Source organism: Pelodiscus sinensis, chromosome 23 (assembly GCF_049634645.1).
Source record: "Pelodiscus sinensis isolate JC-2024 chromosome 23, ASM4963464v1, whole genome shotgun sequence".
NCBI lineage: Eukaryota > Metazoa > Chordata > Testudines > Trionychidae > Pelodiscus > Pelodiscus sinensis.
This window is the reverse complement of record NC_134733.1, coordinates 15,453,023-15,474,111: the sequence shown is the minus strand read 5'-3', so window position 1 is coordinate 15,474,111 and position 21,089 is coordinate 15,453,023. Positions and strand designations below refer to the sequence as shown.

Sequence of the window (21,089 nt, the reverse complement as noted above, 5' to 3'; positions counted from 1 at the left end):
CCAGGTTTGGAGCTGGGGACGGTGTGTCCTCACACGTTCAGCTGCCTGGAGGCAGCTGGGCTCAGAGCTGGATTTCCAGTGCTTGCATTCAGCGGGCCCGGGATTTGGATTGGCCCCAACAGGGAGAAGTGGCTCCGTTCTGACCTGCTGCTCTGACCGGGAAGGGTAGGTTTAGAGCAGATTCTCCCATGGAACCAAATCCCACCGAGATGCCTTGCGGACAGGAACGGGACCCACCTGCTCTTCTTCTAGCCTCTTCTGCTCGGTCTCGATGTACTGCTGAACCGCCATGTAAACAAACTTGTACTGTGCCTCTGTCTGCACCATGCCAGAGCGTTGCCTGCGCACCATCTGGATGGTTTTGGGGATGTCTATGTCACAGTCCAAACCTGCTCGAGGGGGAGAAGCAAACGGGGTAGAAGGGGGAGGGCGGAAGGGAGAAATCCCTCTCTTCCTGAGCACCACACAGACCCACTTCCTTTGTGCGGCATGGGAAGCCATGACACTAACCCTTCTGGAAGAGCCCTGTAGGGCACAACACAGAAGGACGACCTAGCTGCAGGCATCTGGAGCACTCCAGGATGGAGAATTCTAGTCTACCCTGCCTATGTTGTTCTAAAGATGGGCCCACAGAGCATCTCGAAAGGAGATCCTTCTCCATTACATCCTGAAGGTCAGGACAATGATTTCTTGGAGAGGCTGGTGGGCGTCAGCCCCACCTTAGCACAAGGAAAGGAGGTTTTAAGGAGGTCCTCTGGGTGAATGGGTCCCTCTGAAACCAATGGATCACTTGATGGTTCCCTGTTCATTCCCTCCAGGAAACCGGGCATTGGCCACTGTCAGAAGATGACAGGATACGGAGATAGATGGGCCTTTGGTCTGACCCAATATGACCATTTTTATGTTCTAATGGCCGAACTCCCAGTAAGGCCAGGAACTCAGCCTCCATTTCAACCAGAGCTTGCTGTGGGAGTCTGGGTGCGCCAGTTTGTTTTGGGAGGCAGTGGATTTCTTCCTCAGGAGGCAGAGTGCTGCCCCACCCCACACACACCAGGCCCACTAACCCAGAAGGGAAGCTTACCATTCCAGTGGGCAAGAGGCCTTTCCCCCGCCCTTCGGACACTTTCAGACCAGCCCCCATAACAAGGGACGTATGGCTGAACAGATTCGGTTGGCCACAGATCCTCAGACTCACACTTGTAAGGGGACTAGGTTAGACTACACCGCCATTCAGCAACCAAGGGGAACCGTTTGGGCACCAGGGGGCAGCTAATGCCATGGGAGGGGCCAGGAGCCATACCTTGCCGGTGAATAATATCCACCAGGATATCAACCACTATGATCGTGCCTGTGCGTCCTATTCCAGCACTGGGGAGAGAAGAGAAGGAAGGGTCAGCGCAGGTGCAGCCAAAACACATCCACAGACCTTAGATCTGCCAGCTCCGTGCATGCCCTCCGTCAGCACACCAAGCCCATCAGCGCCTGTGGCTGGAAGAGACACTCACCAGAACCGCATGCTCAGCAGCACAGCCCACGGGTCTGGGCAGAGACCTGGGAGCTCAAACCTCCCAAGTTCTAACCCGGGCTCTGCCTCTTTCCCCCATCTGAAACCGCCCCAGGGAAGTGCTAAGTAGTGGCAGTGCACTGGGGACAAGGCAGGCTCCTTTTTAGGCCTTGCTGCCAAGGCCACCTAAGCAAGTTGCGGCAGATTTCACCTCAACTCATGAATGACTCGCTTGAGAAACAGCCCCCTCTGTTCACCCACCCCCGACACCCCTCCGCGAGCAGGGAGGCTGCTGGTGTATACCTGCAGTGCACGACGATCGGCCCAGAGTCTGGAATGCTTCGCTGTGCTCGGTTGACTTGGTCCAGAAAGCTGAGAACCCCTCCTGGCTCGTTAGGGACCCCGTGGTCTGGCCAGCTGAAGTACTGATAATGCTTGACCAGTCTGGGGTGCACCCCCTGCAGGACAGAGCCCGGTCGCTTCGTTAGAACACCCCATCCACCACAGACGGGTACAGGACGCGCTCCCACGCCCACAGAAGAGATCTTCTAAGCCAAGGGGGGGGAGGGGTCAGTAATTTTTGCAGGGAGGCTGCTTAATGAATTTTGGTACATGGTCATGGGCTGGCTCCACTCCCAGAAGGGGCGGGGCTTAGCATGGAAGGGGCGGGGCTGGGGGACTGCCTCCCCCCCCACACTGGTCTGGGGTTGGAAGCTTTGAAGTGAACACACAGCAAAGGGCTCGCAGAGCCTCTCCCAGTCGCTACTGCATTGCCTGGCAGCCACCCGGGGTTGTTCCAGCTATTTAAAGGGCTCACAGCTCTACCGAGGTAGCATCATGACCAGGAGCCCTTTAAACAGACGCAGCAGCCATGGGCACTCCCAGGCCAGACGGTAGCAGTGGGACCGGGAGCCATTTCAATAGGATCCTGCTGCCTGAGCTACCGCCTGGAAATTCAGCAGCACAGGCAGCAGGATATCAATAGCAAGTGGCCAGATGCTGTCCGCCGGCCGGATTTGGTCCTCGGGGTGCATCTTGCCCAGCCTTGCTCTAAGCCAAGTAAAAAAGGAGGGAAACTGCCCCATCAAGGTTTTCTGCACCAAACATTGGGTGGGGGAAGGGGAGGGGAGGGAAGGGAAGAGAGAGAAGAGACACACAGACACACATACTATTCTGCTAGGGTAGAGCCCCACTGTGTAGCCACAAGCGAACAGGAGTGGGCTGACACCCGCAGGGCCTGGATTCTTTTCCTGGGGAGGTCAGGGAAGATCGGTCCCCACGCTGATCCCACCGACCCTTGTTTGGGAACCTCTCCCACCACGACAGATTTCAGTGCAAGGCCCAGAGGGCCAGGAGCACGAGAAGGATTCTCTACAATGCTACCGGCCCAGGGACAAAAGCAAGCGCCGTCCTCATGAGGGCGATGCCGGGAGGAGCCGCATCAGTGCAATAAAATATTTCTACAGCCGCCCAAAGCCTCAAAGGTGCTGGCTGGGGACTTCTCCCGCACCACAGCTCCGTGAGCATCTTGCCCCCCCCCCCCCCCCCCCAGGAGAGGCCCCTCTCACCCGGTCTGTCCGCGTGATCTCCATCTCCCGGAGGTAGTAGCCCTGCGCCTCGCGCTCGCTCACGATGCGCACGCAGATGCGGCCGTACTCCTTGGTGCAGTTCTTCTCGGGCCAGTAGCGGAAACATTTATTCTGGAGGGACAAGGGAAACGGCGTTCGGGGGGCTTGGCTCTTCATTCCGGGCCCGCAGCACCGGGCAAGGAGCTCCGCAAATAGCACCTGCTGTGACCACACGTGCTCGTTGTACTCCATGCCAGGGGCTGGCTGGGCAGCCACAGAGATGCCCAATTCTAAGAGCACGAGCTGCTGCTGGAGCGCCAAGACCCAGTTCTGCTGGCCAGAATCTTCCTCAATTGCCGCGAGCAGGGGGCAGAGCGCTAGCCTGTGTGGGGTGGGTAACATGGGCACTTCGCATTGCATGTGCGCTGTGGAGAGACACCCTCCCCAAGGACGAACTGCACCTTCCTCTACCAGATACGCCACCGAACGCAGGGGGACTCCTCTGCAGTATCGCACAGAGCAGTGCCAAGTACTATCCCTGCTTTATAAATGTGAAGGCGGAGGGGGTCCAAGGCAGCCAGGAGGAAAAGTGACTTGCCCAAGGTTGACAAAGCCTTGGCTGGGTTGATTTAGTTGCGATTGGTCCTGCTTTGGAAAGGGGGCTGGACTTGACCTCCTGAGGTCTCTTCCAGTCCTAGGATTCTAAGGTTGCACTATGAGGCAGTGGCTGAGCCAGGAAGAGAACCCTCCTGCAAGAAACTGACTGCAGCCTTGTCAACACTACATGGAAGATCACTGCTGCCACAATCGATCTTCTGGAGGTCGATTTAGTGAGTCTAGTTAAGACTCGCTACATCAAACTCAGAGCGCCCCATCCCCCCCCCCCCCCCAGCATCCGGCACTCCTCCTTTTGTGAGGAGTAAAGAAAGCCCACGGGAGTGTTTTCTCCCATCGGCCTCCTGCTGTGGAGATGCCGCCAAGCTCTGCTTATGGTAAGCCAACTCCAGCTATGTATTCTGCGTAGCTGCAGTGGTGCACCTGAAGCCGAGCTGCTGGATCTAGTGGAGCCCTGGCCTGAGGGTTTCCTGCAAGGAGGAGGGTGTTTTCAGGAGGTTAAACAATCCAGAATTTGATGAGGATGGAGATTCCGCCCCCTCCCCAGCCACACTACCCCCAGTGGCCTCTATGGGAAGGTTTTTGGCCTGTAGGACATATTTCTAAAGGCTGTGTCTAGACTACATGGCTCCATCGACGGAGCCACATAGATTAGGGTTGTAGGCAAAGGGAAATGAAGCAGCGATTTAAATAATCGCCGTTTCATTTAAATGGCTGCCACGCTGAGCCGACAAACAGCTGATCAGCTGTTTGTCGGCTCAGCGCGCTAGTCTGGATGCTCCGCTGTCAACATCGAAGCCCTTTGTCGACCACCCCGTTATTCCTCGTGGGATGAGGTTTACCGGGGCGGTCGACAAAGGGCTTTGATGTCGACCGCGGAGTGTCCAGACTAGCGCGCTGAGCCGACAAACAGCTGATCAGCTGTTTGTCGGCTCAGTGTGGCAGCCATTTAAATTTAAATGAAGCGGCGATTATTTAAATCGCCGCTTCATGTCCCTTTGCCCAATAAACAAATCTACATGGCTCTGTCGACGGAGCCATGTAGCGTAGACGTACCCAAAGAGGGCTAATCCACAAGAGATTATCACTTGTCCCCAGAGATCACCTCTTCTTTCCCTTGCCCCCCACAGACCCATCTGCATGCCTAGCTCTGCCCAGCCATTGCAGCCCTAAACTGCAGCACCCCCTGTTGGCCCATGTGCAGTTATGTGGGTCACTCCATGAGACATCCTAAGACACTATGCTGCTTGCCAACACCCCCCTCTCTAACCCACCGAGAACGCCATCAATCCCTATTTCTGTACCTTAAAGCCTTGCCTAGAAAGGACTTGCAGGTGTTGCTGATTAATAGCTACTGGGCTAGCATACAGATCAGTCATGCTACCAATATATATTGTCTGCACCACACATTTAGGGATGTTAAAAGGATTAACTGCAAAGCCTCCTGCTTAATAGCATGCTCGCCACATGCTTCGTGATTAACTGGCCCCTGCCAAGTGGCTGGACCTCACAGCTGGGCAACGGGCCTCGATCCAAAATGGCTAAACGAATAACTTTTCATATCCCTAGATACATTAAGCACATAATATAGTAATCTAGCCATTACAGAGTCTAAACTGACCTGTTCTTTTTAAACAGCCCTGCTCACTTGTGTGAACTATCCCATAACAGGGGCAGAGAACCATTTTTGGGTTGAGGGCCACTCACTCACAGGGAGAAAAAAAAATCAGTCAGAGGCCACACAAATGAAAAGGCAACTCTCCCCTCCCCCCCAATCCACCTCGCTCACTGACAAGGCCCCCGACTGAGAAGGGGAAAGACATTCCCCACACTCCCCTCACACACCAAAGTTCAGGAGGGGGAAGCCTAGTAAATTGTGCGCTCCAGCCCCACCGTGGGTAGCAGGGGGGCTGGAGCGACAGCGCGGACTCCCCAATGCTGGGGGAGGGCCTTAGTCTCAGGGGGCTGGATCCATGCAAGCCAGGGGCCACATCTGGCCTAAGCCTGAGGTTCCCCACCCTTGCCAGAACCCCTCATTTCCTGAAGCAGCATTTGGCATAAGCAGATAGGAAACTTGTCAAATCAAAAACACATTTGTTCTAGGTCTTAATACAAGCTAGGGAAGGACTTTCTGAAATGTCAGTATTCAAAACAGAGGGAAAAAGAGGAAGGACCAGGATATGATAGGAAATGGGGACAAATGGATGGGTTGGATTTTAGTGACGCAACTTGTAAAATCATCAGATAAAATACCAGCTAAAACGTGTAACTTTGGGATCACAGCTTCTGCTTAAGATGAATGTAACAATCCCGCACGACTCATGCATCTGGCAAAGTGGTTTCGACCCACAAAAGCTTATGCCCAAATAAATCTGTTAGTCTTTAAGGTGAAAAGACCTCCTTGCTGTTTTAACGCTGCATGAGAGAGCTTCCCAGAGACTGGAGCTACAAAGAACCTTTTTCCTGTACTAGTTTATTATTGGCTTATAGCAATAAACTTGACTGGTCTCTGGACTATAAACAATTTATCAAACAGCTATACTGGGAAAGTCTTCTGGTTTAGACACTGCTTGTACTGGCGCGGGAGTGCTTTTTGCTAGATTTCTACCACTTTCCCTAATAAAATAGCTGTTTTGCGAAAAGCACTTTGCCAGTATGACTGGGGTTGCACTAAGGCTTTTACTGTAGAAATGTTATTTGTTTAAGACAAAACCCCACTGCTCTAAGTGACAGATACACCAGTCAAAGTTTCTAGTGCAGATGTAGCCTAGCAATCTAGTCTGGTCGGTGGCTCTATTGGTATCATAACATTCCTCAGGACTAAAGATGTTAAATATCGAGTCATTTACTAATCGAGTAGTTGATGGAAATTTCCATCGGCTACATGACTAGTCAATAGGCACATCCGCATTCCTCCTTTGAAATGTACACGAGCCCCAGAGACATTTCAAAGGAGGAATGCAGAACCCTGTGTGCAGTCCGGGGCCCGCGGGAAGTCCTGCTGACTCTGGGCTGCACGCGGGTGGATCAGCTTTGAAATGTACAAAAGTCCCCAGCGGGGGCTCTTGCGGATTTCAAAGTGGAAGCACCCACATGGAGCCTGAGGTCACTTTGAAATGCCACGTGGAGCCCAGGTCCCGCATGTTGTTTCCATGGAACCCAGGATCAGCTGGGGACTCTCCAGCTGATTCTGGGCTTTGTGCTGGAACCTGGGATCAGCTGAGGATTTCCCAGCTGACCCTGGCCTCCATGCAAACGCCATGGCAGCGTTTCAAAGGGGCGGCGCTTCACAGAGCCTGGGTACAGGTTCTGTGCAGCACTGCCACTGTGAAGTATTCTCCCCGCCCTCCTCCCCCCCGCCTCTGATAGTCGACTATAAATCAGGAAAGATCTTGGAGTTATCGTGGACAGTTCTCTGAAAACTTCCACACAGTGTGCAGCGACGGTCAAAAAGGCAAATAGGATGCTAGGAATTATTAGGAAAGGGATAGAAAATAAGACCCAGAATATCTTACTGCCCCTGTATAAAACTATGGTACGCCCACATCTTGAATACTGTGTACAGATGTGGTCTCCTCACCTCAAAAAAGATATTTTGGCCTTGGAAAGGGTTCAGAGAAGGGCAACTAAAACGATTAGGGGTTTGGAACAGGTCCCATATGAGGAGAGGCTAAAGAGACTGGGACTTTTCAGTTTAGAAAAGAGGAGACTGAGGGGGGATATGATAGAGGTCTATAAAATCATGAGTGGTGTGGAGAGGGCTGATAAAGAAAAGTTATTTATTAGTTCCCTAAATAGAAAAACTAGAGAACACCAAATGAAAGTAATGGGTAACAGGTTTAAAACTAATAAAAGAAAGTTCCTCACACAGCATGTAGTCAACTCATGGAACTCCTTGCCAGAGGAGGCTGTGAAGGCTAGGACTATAACAGAGTTTAAAGAGAAGCTAGATAATTTCATGGAGGTTAGATCCATAAAAGGCTATTAGCCAGGGGATAGAAAAGGTGTCCTTGGCCTTTGTTTGTCAGAGGCTGGAGAAGGATGGCAGGAGACAAATTGCTTGATCACTGTCTTCGGTCCACCCTCTCTGGGGCACCTGGTGCTGGCCACTGTCGGCAGACAGGATACTGGGCTAGAAGGACCTTTGGTCTGACCCAGTACGGCCGTTCTTATGTCTAATCTAACATCCTTACTCAGGACCTCCCTCCCCCCATATGAGCTGTAGAAATATATGCAGATGGAGCATATACAAATTGTATATGCTCTAACTCCCCCCCCCCATACACACACACACACACACACACACACACACACACACACACACACACTCACTCTCTCTCTCCTCCCCCCCCCCCCCGGGTTTATTGCAAGGAACACATTTCCTCTCGTCCAGCTGCAGCAGTTTTGCAATGCCTCAAAGAAAGTCGTCATCTGCAGGGCCATGCATAAATATTTAGCCTACCAGATAGATCAGCTGCGAAGGGGGAACATGATGGGGGGTTAGAGCAGCTCCCCCACCTGCAGCACGCTGGGGGGTGGGGAGAGGCCTTCTCCAGCCCCAGCCGGTTAACCATAATTAGTAAGGATCACCCAGAGTGGATGATGCTTACCAGTTAACCATTCACATCCCTGGCTGAAACAAATCATGAGAATGTCTGCCTTGCCCAGGCATCAGGAGACGATTTTCTTAATGGAAAGGGACATATAATAGCCAACCAGTAACTTCACACATTCTGCATATTTCCCCTCCGGTGGCTGGGCTGGCGGGTAGAGAGATGCAGTTGTTCATACAGGGTGATGCGGAGGACTTTCCCGCCTGTTGAACCACAATCAGCTTGCTAGGCTTTCCCCTCATTCCCCTTCACATTCCTAGAGGCTACTCAGGCTTCTTACAAGCCTGTTGCAATCACCCTCTTTGACATACGAAGAATCAGACTGGATCATTAAAAACAGCTAAGCAGGGACATGGGGCTGTTGCGGGCGAACTCTGACACAAGTTGAAACGCTCGTGACAAAAGTGCTTCCTGTGTTTGTGCGTCAGACCTACGTCCTGGCAATACTGGGAGTTTTCTCGGGGGCTAGGCAGGGCTGATGGAGTAGCCTTTCACCACAGGAGGCCTGGGTTAAAAAGCCTGAGGCTTAAATTTGACTCTGCTCATTGACTGCAGCCCAGCTGGCTGAAGATTCTGAGGGACTGGAGCTAGGAAGGGGGTAGCTAGGTGTGGGGAGCAGCAGCAGCGTGAAGGGGCACGTCAGGTCAGGATGGAGGGGCTTTGCCAGAGCCGTGTCTGGATTGAACCAGCCTGGGATGGCAGGCAGGGGGAGGGCAGTGGGAACGCCGACGTTCCCTGACGGAGTTGGCCTGGGATGGAACGAGGTTGCTCAACATTCCCTGGTGATGCTTTATCTGGCACAGCCCTTCACCGGCCCAGGTCTGCTTTCGACTGTCACCTTTCATTGCTCAACATGGAGGCAGCACTAGGTCGCGGCTCTGCAAGCCGGCAGGTTTCCCATCCAGAACTGCCTGGCCAAGAGGAGGGGCAAAGTGCACTTGATAGGCAAGAGGTCCTATAGACAGACCGCGCCTTGGTCTAGCAACAGCCTGCAAGCCAAGTACCCACCCTGCCCCGCTCCACTTCCTTGGTCGTCATGACTATGACGTGGGTGTTTTCTTGGTACACCATGGCCCAGAAGTCGTTCACCGTCGTCTGCAAGCAGCCTTGGGTGGCAATGTAGACTTTGCAGTGCTCGGAGCTCCTTCCGTCTTCGGGTGTGCTCTGGGGGTGCAAAGAGATAGGGGTGAGGGACTAAGGACCATCCCAGTACAGCCCTAGCTAGGAAGATGGAGAAGTCGCATGAGCTGTCCAGTACAGCACCTGCTGCCACATGCTAACAGGCTTTCCTCTGGGCATCATGCTGTATCAGAGTCCCAGACACAAATCTTTCTGTTTGCATTTTCTAGGAACCCCATGACCACTGCTAACGAGACACCCTCTGCTAATTTTCCTCATGTCCCTGCCCGCAATGAGCTTACCACCCTCTGCTCCGTGCAGGTCACAAGACAGCGGCACAAGTTCTGGCTGAACCGGACCGGAAAATACACGACCCCATCACTTGGCAAATGCTTACACACCACCTGAGCTGCTCAGGGCTGGAAATCCAGCTCCAAATTGGTTTCAGCTCACAGGCACAAATGAGTTTGACCTCAAGGGCAATCTCCTGCCACGGCGCGCCACTTGGCTTCGGAGCCCCTGCTCCGGGAAGGCCAGGTCAGGAGAGCAGCACTGGGAATAGAGACGGAGGCATCTCGGGATGAGCCGTGCAGGGACGGCCAGGACATGGGGTGCAGCAGCATTAGCAAAGCCTCAGGTCTGGAAGCACACGACGCCATGCACCCCACGGTGCACTGGAGCACGCCTGCCCTGCTGCTTTTTCTGGCTACCCTGAATGATGGCGGGTAGGGGCTTCCGTGACGCACCTCTTGTGCTGGTCTCTCTGGCTGCAGGGAGCAGTCCATAGGGGCCCCCTCACCCTGCCAAAGAGGCAGCTGGCTCAAGAGCAGGTGGAGGAACATCAGGAAATTGCCGGGAGTGCGGGAGCACGCCACAGTCAGCATCAATGCAGCTGGTCCGTGACAGCCAAACACACGGGCTCCTGCTGGGCTTTGCCTTGCCAAGGGTATCCTGCTCCCTCGTTGCCCACAGGCACGGAGAAGCAGACTCTGCAAAAGCCACCTTTCCCTCCCCACGTACCTTGATGTAATTGGCGTTGATGTAGTCGGAGCCTGGCACGCTCTCATCCACGTCTCGGAGTGCAACCCGCGTGGTGTCGACTGCACCGGGAGGGAAGCCAAGTGTGAGCCACGCGGAGAAGCGTCACTGTGCTGCACACCCAGCCCCAGGAGTTTGCCAGCAGCCCGGCGGTGGCACAAGCTCACTCACACGTGACCGGCTGGGTCTTTCAGGGCTGGGGCTAATTGGATCCCACTCCAAAGCAGAGAGAGGTTTCCCTTGGGTCCGATAAAGGCAGCCCATTCTGCCTGGCCCTGGAGTATGCTGCAAACGCATGAAACTTAAGCCAGCCTCCTGGGCGGCACCCTGATACAGCTGTGTGCACAACCCGAGACTGGGTCCGACTGCCCCAGGGGCTGGAGCTTGGGCTTCACGTGATTTTTGGCCAATGCCAGCGAGGCTCAACCGAGCTCTGGGCACGAAGTGGCAAAGATGAAAAGGGAAAGCCTGGGATTAGGAAAGTTTCCCTGGGATCAGGAAAGCAACTGAATGGACCCTCCCCCACTCTGATCCAATAGGCAACGATTCGCTGGCATGTGAATCTAGGGCCAGGGCCTCTGCCAGGCAATCCCAGCCCCGAATACCACTTGTCAGCAGCCCCCAGAGAAGCTCGGAGGTTATCCTTACAGGGCAGGATGTTCTTATAGCGATTCTTCGATTTGTTCTCCAGCCGCTGCCCTTCCTTCCGGGGGTAGAGGAGCTTACATTCCTGCTGCTGCAGCATCTGAGGAGAGGGGGACAAGCACGTGACATGCTAACGGGGAGCTCTCCGGTACCATAAAGGGATGTGGGTGTCGTCCTACAGGGCCCTGGAGCCAGGAGGGGCTCCTCGAGCAATAAGGAGAGGAGGGTAGGACTAGGAAAGGGATCCTACAAACAGGGCATAGAGTGGAAGGAGAGGAAGTGCAGAGAACTCCCTCAGACCGGACCCGGCAACCAGTGCAGGGAGGCGGCTCCCCTCTTCCCCCCCACATACTGGGCAAGCCCGAAAGTTCAATGCCGAGCTGGTGTCCTCTGCAGGTGTGGGGGAGGGGAAGGGCACACAGTGTCTCCTGTACCTCAAACTCTTCCCAGAAGCCTTGCTTGGCCTTCTCGCTCTGATCCGCCATTTTGTTCAGCTCCTTCACTCTGTTTTCGATGTTGGCGGCATTGATGCGGGTGGCGTTAAAGGGCTGAAAGGCAGACAGGTGCAGGCACGTTCAGAACAGAGGGAGCGTCACATACCTGTGACACTGGGACGCTGCTCCCACAAGGGTCCTCTGCTTTCTGCTCTGCCCCCCCCCCCCCCCACCGCCAACTAGGATGGGCATCAAAGCACAATCTCCCCCTCACCCCCCTCACATTTTCTGCTCGAGACTGCGGTTGTAGTGCTGGGCTAGTGACACAGCAACGATTTACTAGCCGAGTACAGCTCAGACTCTAGCAGACAAACATCTGCTTGCGGATTAGCCACTAGATGGCGACAGAACAGTGACGACCAGGGTGTAGAGTGGCCGGGCTGCAGGGCAGAGTAAAGGCTGTAATAGGCTGGAATCAGGTCATGACATAAGAGGTGCTGTTTGGTCACAGGATCACCCTCCCCCCCCCCGCAAATCTATTCCACTTCCTAAAGCCTGGGAGAAGCCAGGCTGAAAGTTGGGGGGGGGGGGGGAAGGGGAGGGAGTCTTATGGGAAGCCACTACACTGTTTGCATTCTCTCTAGCCTCAGTAATCCACTGCTGACTTGGCCAGTGCGAGACATGCCCTCACCCTCAAGTTTTTGCTACTGTGCAGGTTCTTCCTTAAGCGTGAAACTGATTTCCAGTTTCCAGACGGGTGGTCTAAACATGGGATGGAGAAAGGGAGACTGCCCAGTAAGTGGAGCAGGAGACAGATTCCACCACAGATTGCCTTTGGCCACCTTAGGCAAACCACAATGCCCCGTGCCTCAGTTTCCCCAACTGTAACAACCAGGAGATAGGACGGAGCACTCTGTGGCTCAGGAGAGGATTAGTTAGCTCACACGTATCCGGTCCACGCTTAGCAATAGTTACCTGTTTCAGATGAACCACAGCTCCGGATTTCTCTACCATGGGGTTTTTCTTATAGTGCTCTACGAGGTCTGTGAGCGTGTCGAACCTCTCGCCTCCTCCAACGTCGTACTTCCCATCCAACTGCGGGAAGAAGGGGCAAGTTATCAAAGCTCGCACCATGTGCTTGAGCCAATTCCTACTGGAGTTGGTAAGACTTCCCCACTGGACTGAAGGAAGAGCTGGACAGGACCCCAGGAGAGCCAAGACAACCAATTCCCCACCCTACCAGCACATTTGGGGTTTCCCACCTGGTAGCGGATCATCACATGAGTCACCCGCGGCTTCCGGTCTCCAGTCTCCATCTTGTCTTCATTCGTCAGCACCGATAAGACAAAATCCCCCGGTTTGCTCTGGCTCTCCCGCACCAGAAAGCTGCCCGGCTTGCCTTTCTCCGTCAAGAGCTTCTCTGCCTCTTTGCCAGTCAGGTGCCCATGGTACCACCTGAGAAATGGAGAAGAGAATCAGGGTGGAGGAGAGACACACCCAGATAGCAGCACTCCAAGAGAAAAGACGTCCCTCCCGATAAGCTTAGATGCCGCCATGACTGGGCATTAAACAGTTATGCTGTCCGGCAACTGGCAAGATACTTCCATTGGCACGTGGGGTTTGCAGTGAAAATCAGAGAAGACAGAGCAAGGAGATGGGAACCGCTCAAGCTAAACCAAGAAAGAATGTGCCAATATACAAGTCTGTACAGCTTATGCTTGCCACGCACAAGGCTGGTGTCCCCACCCTCACCCCCACAGCCTGCCTAACTGGGGGAAGCCCCCAACTCCGAATATTTAGAGTAAAACCCCAAGGACATTGCTGCTATGTGTGGCAACCGCGCGTCGATACGTCATCCGGCTGAAGATGCCAACGGCAGGATGTATTTGCCCCACTGGACAAATACAAAACTCCGTGGTTTAATATAAAAAACAGGACTATGTAGCACTTTAAAGACTAACAAGATGGTTTATTAGGTGATGAGCTTTCGTGGGCCAGACCCACTTCCTCAGATCAAACAGTGGAAGTAAATGGTCACAGCCATATATACCAAAGGATACCATTTAAAAAAAAAAAAGAACACAATTTGGTATATATGGTTGACAATTTTCTTCCACTATTTGATCTGAGGAAGACTAACACGGCTACATTTCTATCACTATTCTACATGCATGGTTTAATATACTAATTGATCCTGCTGGAATCAGATTCTCATTATGTTACAACTGATGGAGAGTAGCTCTGTCATCTGCCACCACTGAGAAGAACAAGGAGCAATGGTCTCAAGTTGCAGCGGGGGAGCTCTACATTGGATATTAGGAAAAACTATTTCTCTAGGAGGGTGGTGAGGCACCCTATCTACGTTCCTATCTCCAGCTCGTCCTGCTTTAAAAATGCAAGCCACTTATTAAAAACAAGGCATCCCGGGGCAGACTGAAGACTAACAAATTTATTGGGGCATAAGGTTTTGTGAGCTGCTACTCACTTTTTCAGATTTGCAATGCCAACTGGTGGAATCAAATCTAGGACCTCTGGAGCTTAGTGCACGAACTTCTATTGCGTGAACTAGAAGTCAGCTGGCTGGTAATTAAGGCGTAGAGTAGGGATGTTGTTAAACATTTATTTTGGTAAATGTTTGTAGCAGCTAAAAAACACTCCACTGTTACACTTATGCATAGCGGACAGGCAGGTGCCAACTTTCAAGCCAGCTCCCAGCGAGCACCAGCTCCTCCCCACTGCTGCCTCTGATACAGAGGCAGCAGCACAGTGAGCAGGTGGCTTTACCGGAGCCAGCACACATGGAGAGCTGGCTCCAAAGCCAGTTCCCACCTCTCCCATCCCTTGCTCCCTCCAATACAGAGGCAACAAAGGGAGTACATGCACGTAACTGTTAGGATTAACCAATGAGCTCAGGCTTAATTGGTTATACATGTAAACGGATACACACTAAAATCCCTAGCATAGAGAGACTCACTCTCTGTCAGTGGTCTCAGTGACACTAGATGGGACAGTGTCCAACCCCCAGCAGGTGTGTGGTTACACATGAAGTGAAATTCAGATGGCAGGGAACACACACACACACACACACACACACACACACACACCCACCCCCTCTAAGGAGACTAATTTCAATCCGGGTGAATGTGGCCCACTTCCAACAGTGATAAGAAGCTGGGAATACTAAAGGGGAAAAATTACTTATTGTAATGAGCCATTCCCCGTTATTCAACCCATTCTGAGGGGGTCAAATCTGCTCAGTGGTTTCAGGAAGTTTTGTTTGTTCATGTTCCACATCTTCTCCACTAGATGGCAGCTCCAACATGCTCTGGCCAGAGGGATACAAGCTTTCGTAGCACAACTCGTCTCATCAGCGGAACTTCCAGCACTTTACAAGAGTGGCTATTACCCCCTCTTGCTCAAGGCTCCCCAGTGAATCACAAGTACAGTTGGCTGAGAACTAAACACCATTCCTCCCAGCCCTACGTCACCACCGGAACGCACGGCTTTTATTCCTGGACTTATGTTAGCAGCTCCACTTGTTAGCTCAGATCCAGGAGCCTTGTGAGTTTCGCTTGGATAGTGGAAGGATGTCCTACTGGTTAGAGGACTAGCTCAACACTGACTAAACTCACTGGTTCCTGCTCTACCACAAACTTCAGTGTGGCTTTGGGTACATCTCTCTGGAAGAGGAGGAGGATTCTTCCTGTCTTACAGCTGCAGCCCACAGTCTGTCTCAGCTTAGGCCAGGTCTACACTGAACTAAGGGGGTCCGCTGAAAGTATGCAACTCTAGCTACATCAATAATGTAGCTGGAGTCAGCTTACCTTAAGCCAAGCTTGGCACTATCTTCACAGTGGAACGCCACAGGAGCAAATGCTCCCGTCGACTTTCTTTATTCCTCACAGTTATGAGGAGTACTGGCACGTGCCCTGACTGGGGCAGGCCTCAACATTCGATTTCACAGGTCTTAACTAGACCCACTAAATCAAATGCCAGAACATTGATCTCCAGTATATAAACACATGACCTGAGATTTACCCTCCTCAGTTCAGGTACTGTTACTGCGGGCCTACAACACGAAGCACAAACCAGGTCTTTGACTACTGTCATACAGTCTGAGCATGGATGTCCTGACGCAGAGAAGCTCTGAGTTAGCTCACACATCCAAACTGTGTCTGTGGACAGATGCTAGTTTGTTCCCAGTTTGAGGAGGCTGGTGCCTGGCCTGCAAGTCAGGCTGCCGGGAATTCAAAGAGGTCCAAAATATCTTCCCGGAATGATGCAACAGCATCACATCATGTCTCAGCAACTTTGCTCCAGAGGGCAAAGTTCACAGTGGGAGGCAGCAGCAGAAATCCCAAAGGAACGGGCTGTGACCACAGGGATTTCAGCCAGGGGCTGCGGGGCTCCCCAAGAGCCAATCCCTTTGCGCCGATTCGAGAACGTATTAGGATTCTGCGTACGGGTGAGTTTTATTGCTGCTGAGAGTGGCAGGATGGCACCTCGGTAGAGCCAGCCAGGCACTGCACACAGCTCTGCAAATGTGCTTCGGTCCCCAGGTCCCGCTTCCCTCCCCAGTCCCCGCCTCCCTCTGCTTTGCAAATCCCGATCCTCACACAGTGCCCCTCCGTATCCGCAGTCCCACCCCTTGTACCTCAGGCCCATTTCCTCCTCCCCTCTCCAACCAGAGAGTCATCATGTTGGCGATGAGCAAGAAACCCTGTAAGCAACTTCTTTGCCATGCCCTGGGAGACCCTATAGGACTGCCGGGCCTTTGGGCAACGTGTGGGGGCAGGGTAGGGGCACTCAGCCTCCCAGGACAACCCCGCCTCCCCCCGAGCCACATGGAGCGCATGGCGCTGGACTCAGGAGCATGCCACCCAACACTCCAGCAGCAATTCTAAAGGGTGCAGGGTGCCGCACCACCAGGTCCCGGGGCAATACCCCTTTACCCTCCTCGGCTGAGTCTCTTTGGAGGGAATCAATACAAAGGGAGTTTCCACTTCTCCGGGTCTCCTGTGAGCCTTGGCTGCTGCCCGGCCTCCCCTCACGCTGCAGGAGAGAATGAGCAACCCGCCACCTTAGCAACCGGGCCGCACGTGACCCAGAGGGACTGCCCAGCCCCTCAGCTGGGACAGCTCACATGATGGAGCAGCTCTGCTCCCTGTGCACTATTTCAGGAAGTGAGACCGTCCTGCCAGCTGACTGGGGCTGCTAAAGTTAGAGTAACAGGGGCCGTTGGTGGCGTCTCCGCCCACCCTGCCCATGCATTTCCCTTTCTGGTCCAGGCAAGCCAGCTCTGTCGGGGGCATGTGACCTGGGGGAAACTCAGGAGGGGAAACAGGAGTGCGAGGGTCATGGGGGGTGACTAATCTGGGACTGCGGGGGAAGTCTGAGGTTACTGGAGGCAAGTTTGCAATTCAACCGAAGCCAGAGGGATCCCTGGCCTGATGGTCACGACTGTCACAAGGGGCTGTGCCCTAATGCCCTTGCTGCTACATGGGACAGGGAAGGGATCACGAGGTCTATGCATGCAGCTCTCGAGCTAGGAAACCCAAAATACACCTCGTTTTGGGCTCCATTCCCTGGGGTGCCGGCGGCCTCAGAGCACACCTATGAGGACCACGCCAAACGGCCCTCCGTGATTTGCCCAGCGTGTTTGAGAGGCCAGACGGCAGGCAGCAAGCAGCAGCTCACCTCTCAGAGGTGGGGTCCTGGCAGTTCAGAGGATATTTCAGCTCAATGACGTTGCTGTTTTTCTCCCGCAGCAGCCCCTGCTGCTCTGTGTAGTACTGCACCAGCTCTGCCAGGGTGGCAAATTTCTCCCCTCCATACAGGTCGTAGTAGTCTCCGGTGTTCTGGATCTTAATGTGGGTCACCTCATCATTCCTCCTGGTGGGGGAGAAGGCAGGAGATCATATCACTGTGGGAGGAGAGGGGGGAGGGAAAGAGCACAGCACACACTGGCAGGGGTCTTGGAATTATCTCAGAGTGGTTAGACTCCAAACATGATGCTGTCCTAGTAAACAGCTCTTCTCTAGCACACTTAGCAGATCTCAAGAGGCTTTACAGAAGGAGGCCGATATCATTATCCCCATTTTACAGACATGCAAGTCAATGCCCGCCCCTGCCTCAGTTTCCCCAGTCAGCAGGCCCTGTTCAATGTTCTACCCACTATGTAATACTACTCTGCTGATATACTCATATTAAACAGGCAGCCGCATCAACAGGAGTCCTATCATACAAACTTCATAACAGCTAATTAGTTCCCTCCCTCCCCCGCCCCAACAAAACTCCTTCCCCATTTATAAGCAGCCCAGGGCCTGATTCAGAGGACCTGGGCATTTGCCTCTCCCATCAACTTGGGCCATACAGATGCTTAAGAGACCCACCAATTTCTATGCTTGACTCTGTTCTCTTTCCTAACTCCAGTTCCGAGAGCTCCCTACCAGTTAGCTGCTATCTGGCAGTGCATTTTTATTACCCACCGCCAGTGTTTCCTCTAATTTTTTCCATCCATGGGCAGAATAAATTTTGCTCTGTGCACCGAGGCATGTGTGGATGTGCACCACCAACAGAAACACAAGCTGCCAGCTGTGGGTACTTTGCTCATCAGCTAGGTGGCTGCCCAAATGCTCAACTTCCAGGGAACACTGTCGGGAACCTCGGGACAGGGAGGACGATCACTTCCTAGTACCCAGCAGACATTTATTCGGTCCACACCACATACAACTGAGCACGAGTTCTGCCTGCCTGCTCCAGGCCTGGGCTCCCATGGGGTTAATACATGCAAGCAGGACTCAGGTGCAGCAGCATGGTTGCCCAGGGTGCAGGACTGGATAGGAGGCTGCATGTCAGGATTCAGGTTCACCAGCAGAGCTGCACAGGCAAAATCTTCCCAGCCCCAGGAAGCAAACTGGCTCCACGCCCAGGCAGCAAGGCACATGCTGCAGTGCTCAAGATAGTCCACCTCCCTGCCACGGCTTCAGAGAGCCAGTGTCCACACAGCTGTTCTCAGGGCCTTAGTGCAACCAAATCAGTCGCCCCAGGCTGCAGAGGGAATCTAGCCCAACGCTGTTGGTGAAGCAGACGCTGCAGCGTGGGGCTGCTGCACAGGGCTGACTTGGGAGGGGAGCCTGTGGCAGGAAGAGCAGAGAGACTACTAAAGGGCAGGATTTCGATCTCATGCACTGGCCATGACCAAGGGCGAAAGCCTCCAGCCCACGTGCGCCCGGTCTTGGAAAGGAAAGCGATGACCCGACCTTGGCTAGAATCCAGGTCCCCACCGCCCATTAGCATTAAAAGTCTAAGAGGAAAAACAAATAAGCAGGAGGATGTGGATGGAGCTGGATTATTTCATTCTTTCCCCTCCTACTCCAAACCTCCCCCCACCCCAGCTGCCACCAACCTCTCCAGCCAGCAAGCCCAGTTGGCTAGGACAGATCTGGCATTCTGAACTCATTTTGGTTTCCTTCGGATCCATCCCCAAGGGATCTGGGTGGGATGCACATGAAACGCGAGTGCCCAGAGCAAACCCTGCCCCCCCCCCCCACTTTGCCACTGGCTCTGTCCTGGTGTCTCAGAGCCCCAAGCCTGGGGGTTTACTAGCTTCTTCCCACGGCCCCCACCACCCCAGCCGGCTCCCGCCACTTTTCCGAGAGGCAGGCTAATTGCATTTTAAATGCACTTAGCAGCAGCCCTGCTGAGCTCATTCATGGTGGCCAGGAGCCTGTTGCTTGATGGATGAGCTGGCTTGGAGAGAGTTTTTTAATCTGGGGCGGGGGGGGGGGGGGGGGGGGGAGAAGAGAAGGGAGACAAGCGGCTCCCAGTCTTGTATTTGTTACCAAAGCAACCGCTACAGCCAGACATGGGAGCCTGGGAGGTGCAAAGGGTGGGCTGGGTTGGATCGAAGAGGCACCAGTTTTGGAGCATTCCCAGGGCAGGAAGTATTCTGCATGGAGTCACATGGAACAAGGAGCCACACCCAAAGCCTGCCGAGTAAACGCCCTTTTCTGGGGGTCCAAGAGTCCCTGGGCAAGGCTGCTTGCAGGTCTCCCCAGAAGCAGGCTGCCTGTCCAGGAGCTAGGTTACAAGAGAAGCGGTGAGGCCTGGGCAACACCGCAGGGTTTGTGCTAGAGTAGCTCCAACAGCGTTACCACGCCAGGGCAAAATTCCCAGACATGAGGCACGTGCTGCTGCGAGATGGGGCTGGCACCCGCGCTCCTTAGCCACAAAACCCCCTCGGACAGCTGCACCAGTTCTGCAGCATGCTTATGCCAGAACTTTGCTGCAAAGTCTCACATCAGTATAGTGGCTTCCATGCCAATTTTCTCTAGCATGACAAGCCCTTAGAGCAGCACCAGGAGGTTGAGATTTCTTTGTGGCGCTGCTTCCAGGAGCAAGATGACACCCATCAATTTACATGGGCTGGGAGGAAATCAGAAGGTGGAGGGAGAAGACAGGTTAATCTGCTGCATACTAGGGTAAACACTCATTTAATTGTTTAAGCAGTTAACCACTTACAGGCAGGGCAAGTGGAGAAGCGGGGGGGGGGGGGGTGTTAATCACTCTCACATCCCTACACCATAAAGGTTTGGTTGTGCCAGGAAAAATGGGATGTGCCTGGAATAGGATTGCTTCTCAACAAGCCTTATAGAAAAGGAGATAAAAGAGAAATGTGTAGTGCTGCTCTATTTTGTCACAGCTAAATCAATGCTTAAGGTTTGAAAACTAGAGGAAAGTGTTATTGGAAACTTAACTGACGATTGCAGTTTTTTGATAAAAATAGCAAACGTTAAGAATATATAAGGATGAAGAAAAAAACCCACTTGACGTAACTCCCTTTTAAAAAAAATTAAATGGACAAATTTTATCAATCCTTTAAAAATAATCTGAAATAAACAAAAAAAGACAGTAGTCGTTTTTGAAACTACAATCATTTAAATGAAAGCATGTACATTTTCCTTTTATTCACCAAAAAAATCCAAAATGTAATTGAGTTACGGACTTGAGCAAACATTAGATAAATTGCTAGTTATTTTGCACCCATGAAGCTGCCCAAGAAGCAGAGATGAGTTTAAGTGCCAGCAGCATTACTGAGCCTGTGGTGACCCATGGCAAAGCTCTTCTTTGCAAAGACACGGTAGCAGCCATGTTTTCTCCAACCACTAAGCCTCCTTGGAGGGTTGCCAGCCAGCCATGTTAGGCCAGATCTGCCACTGGTGTAGGCCAGCATATGCTCCACAGGTGAGTTTCACATTGAGTATGGAGCTGTGCCCATGTGCTGGCCATTTCTCTTCAACTCTGCTAACGGAGACATTTAAGCTAGTAAGAATGAACTCACTAAGCGTTCTCTACAGAAGTTGGGAAACTCCAACTGGAGTCAATGGAGCAGACTTAGGCCAAGGCCTAGTGCTTTTGAAAATCCTATGTGTCTGTAGAATTTTTGGCACAGCAATACATAGAAACCCTCTCTGGAGAAGCCAGCGCTGCACACCAGGAGCACAGTACATCACATACTGTAAATGAAGAAGCACAATGGCATGTGGGGTGG

General features: G+C 53.0%; 1 protein-coding gene across 6 annotated transcripts in view; it reads right to left on the bottom strand.

Annotated features, from left to right (window-relative positions):
* Positions 1-21,089, bottom strand: part of LOC102443910 (tyrosine-protein phosphatase non-receptor type 11-like) — a 110,961-nt gene that overhangs the window by 6,953 nt on the left and 82,919 nt on the right. For all 6 annotated transcript variants that reach the window (XM_075906704.1, XM_075906706.1, XM_075906702.1 and 3 more), the window contains 11 exons: positions 17,234-17,428; positions 12,799-12,991; positions 12,512-12,631; positions 11,537-11,650; positions 11,106-11,202; positions 10,440-10,519; positions 9,309-9,464; positions 3,073-3,204; positions 1,808-1,962; positions 1,301-1,368; positions 238-389 (listed from right to left, as the gene is read on the bottom strand). In XM_075906704.1, coding sequence (XP_075762819.1) covers positions 238-389; positions 1,301-1,368; positions 1,808-1,962; positions 3,073-3,204; positions 9,309-9,464; positions 10,440-10,519; positions 11,106-11,202; positions 11,537-11,650; positions 12,512-12,631; positions 12,799-12,991; positions 17,234-17,428 — 1,462 coding nt within the window. The remainder of the gene's footprint in view (positions 1-237; positions 390-1,300; positions 1,369-1,807; positions 1,963-3,072; positions 3,205-9,308; positions 9,465-10,439; positions 10,520-11,105; positions 11,203-11,536; positions 11,651-12,511; positions 12,632-12,798; positions 12,992-17,233; positions 17,429-21,089) is intronic.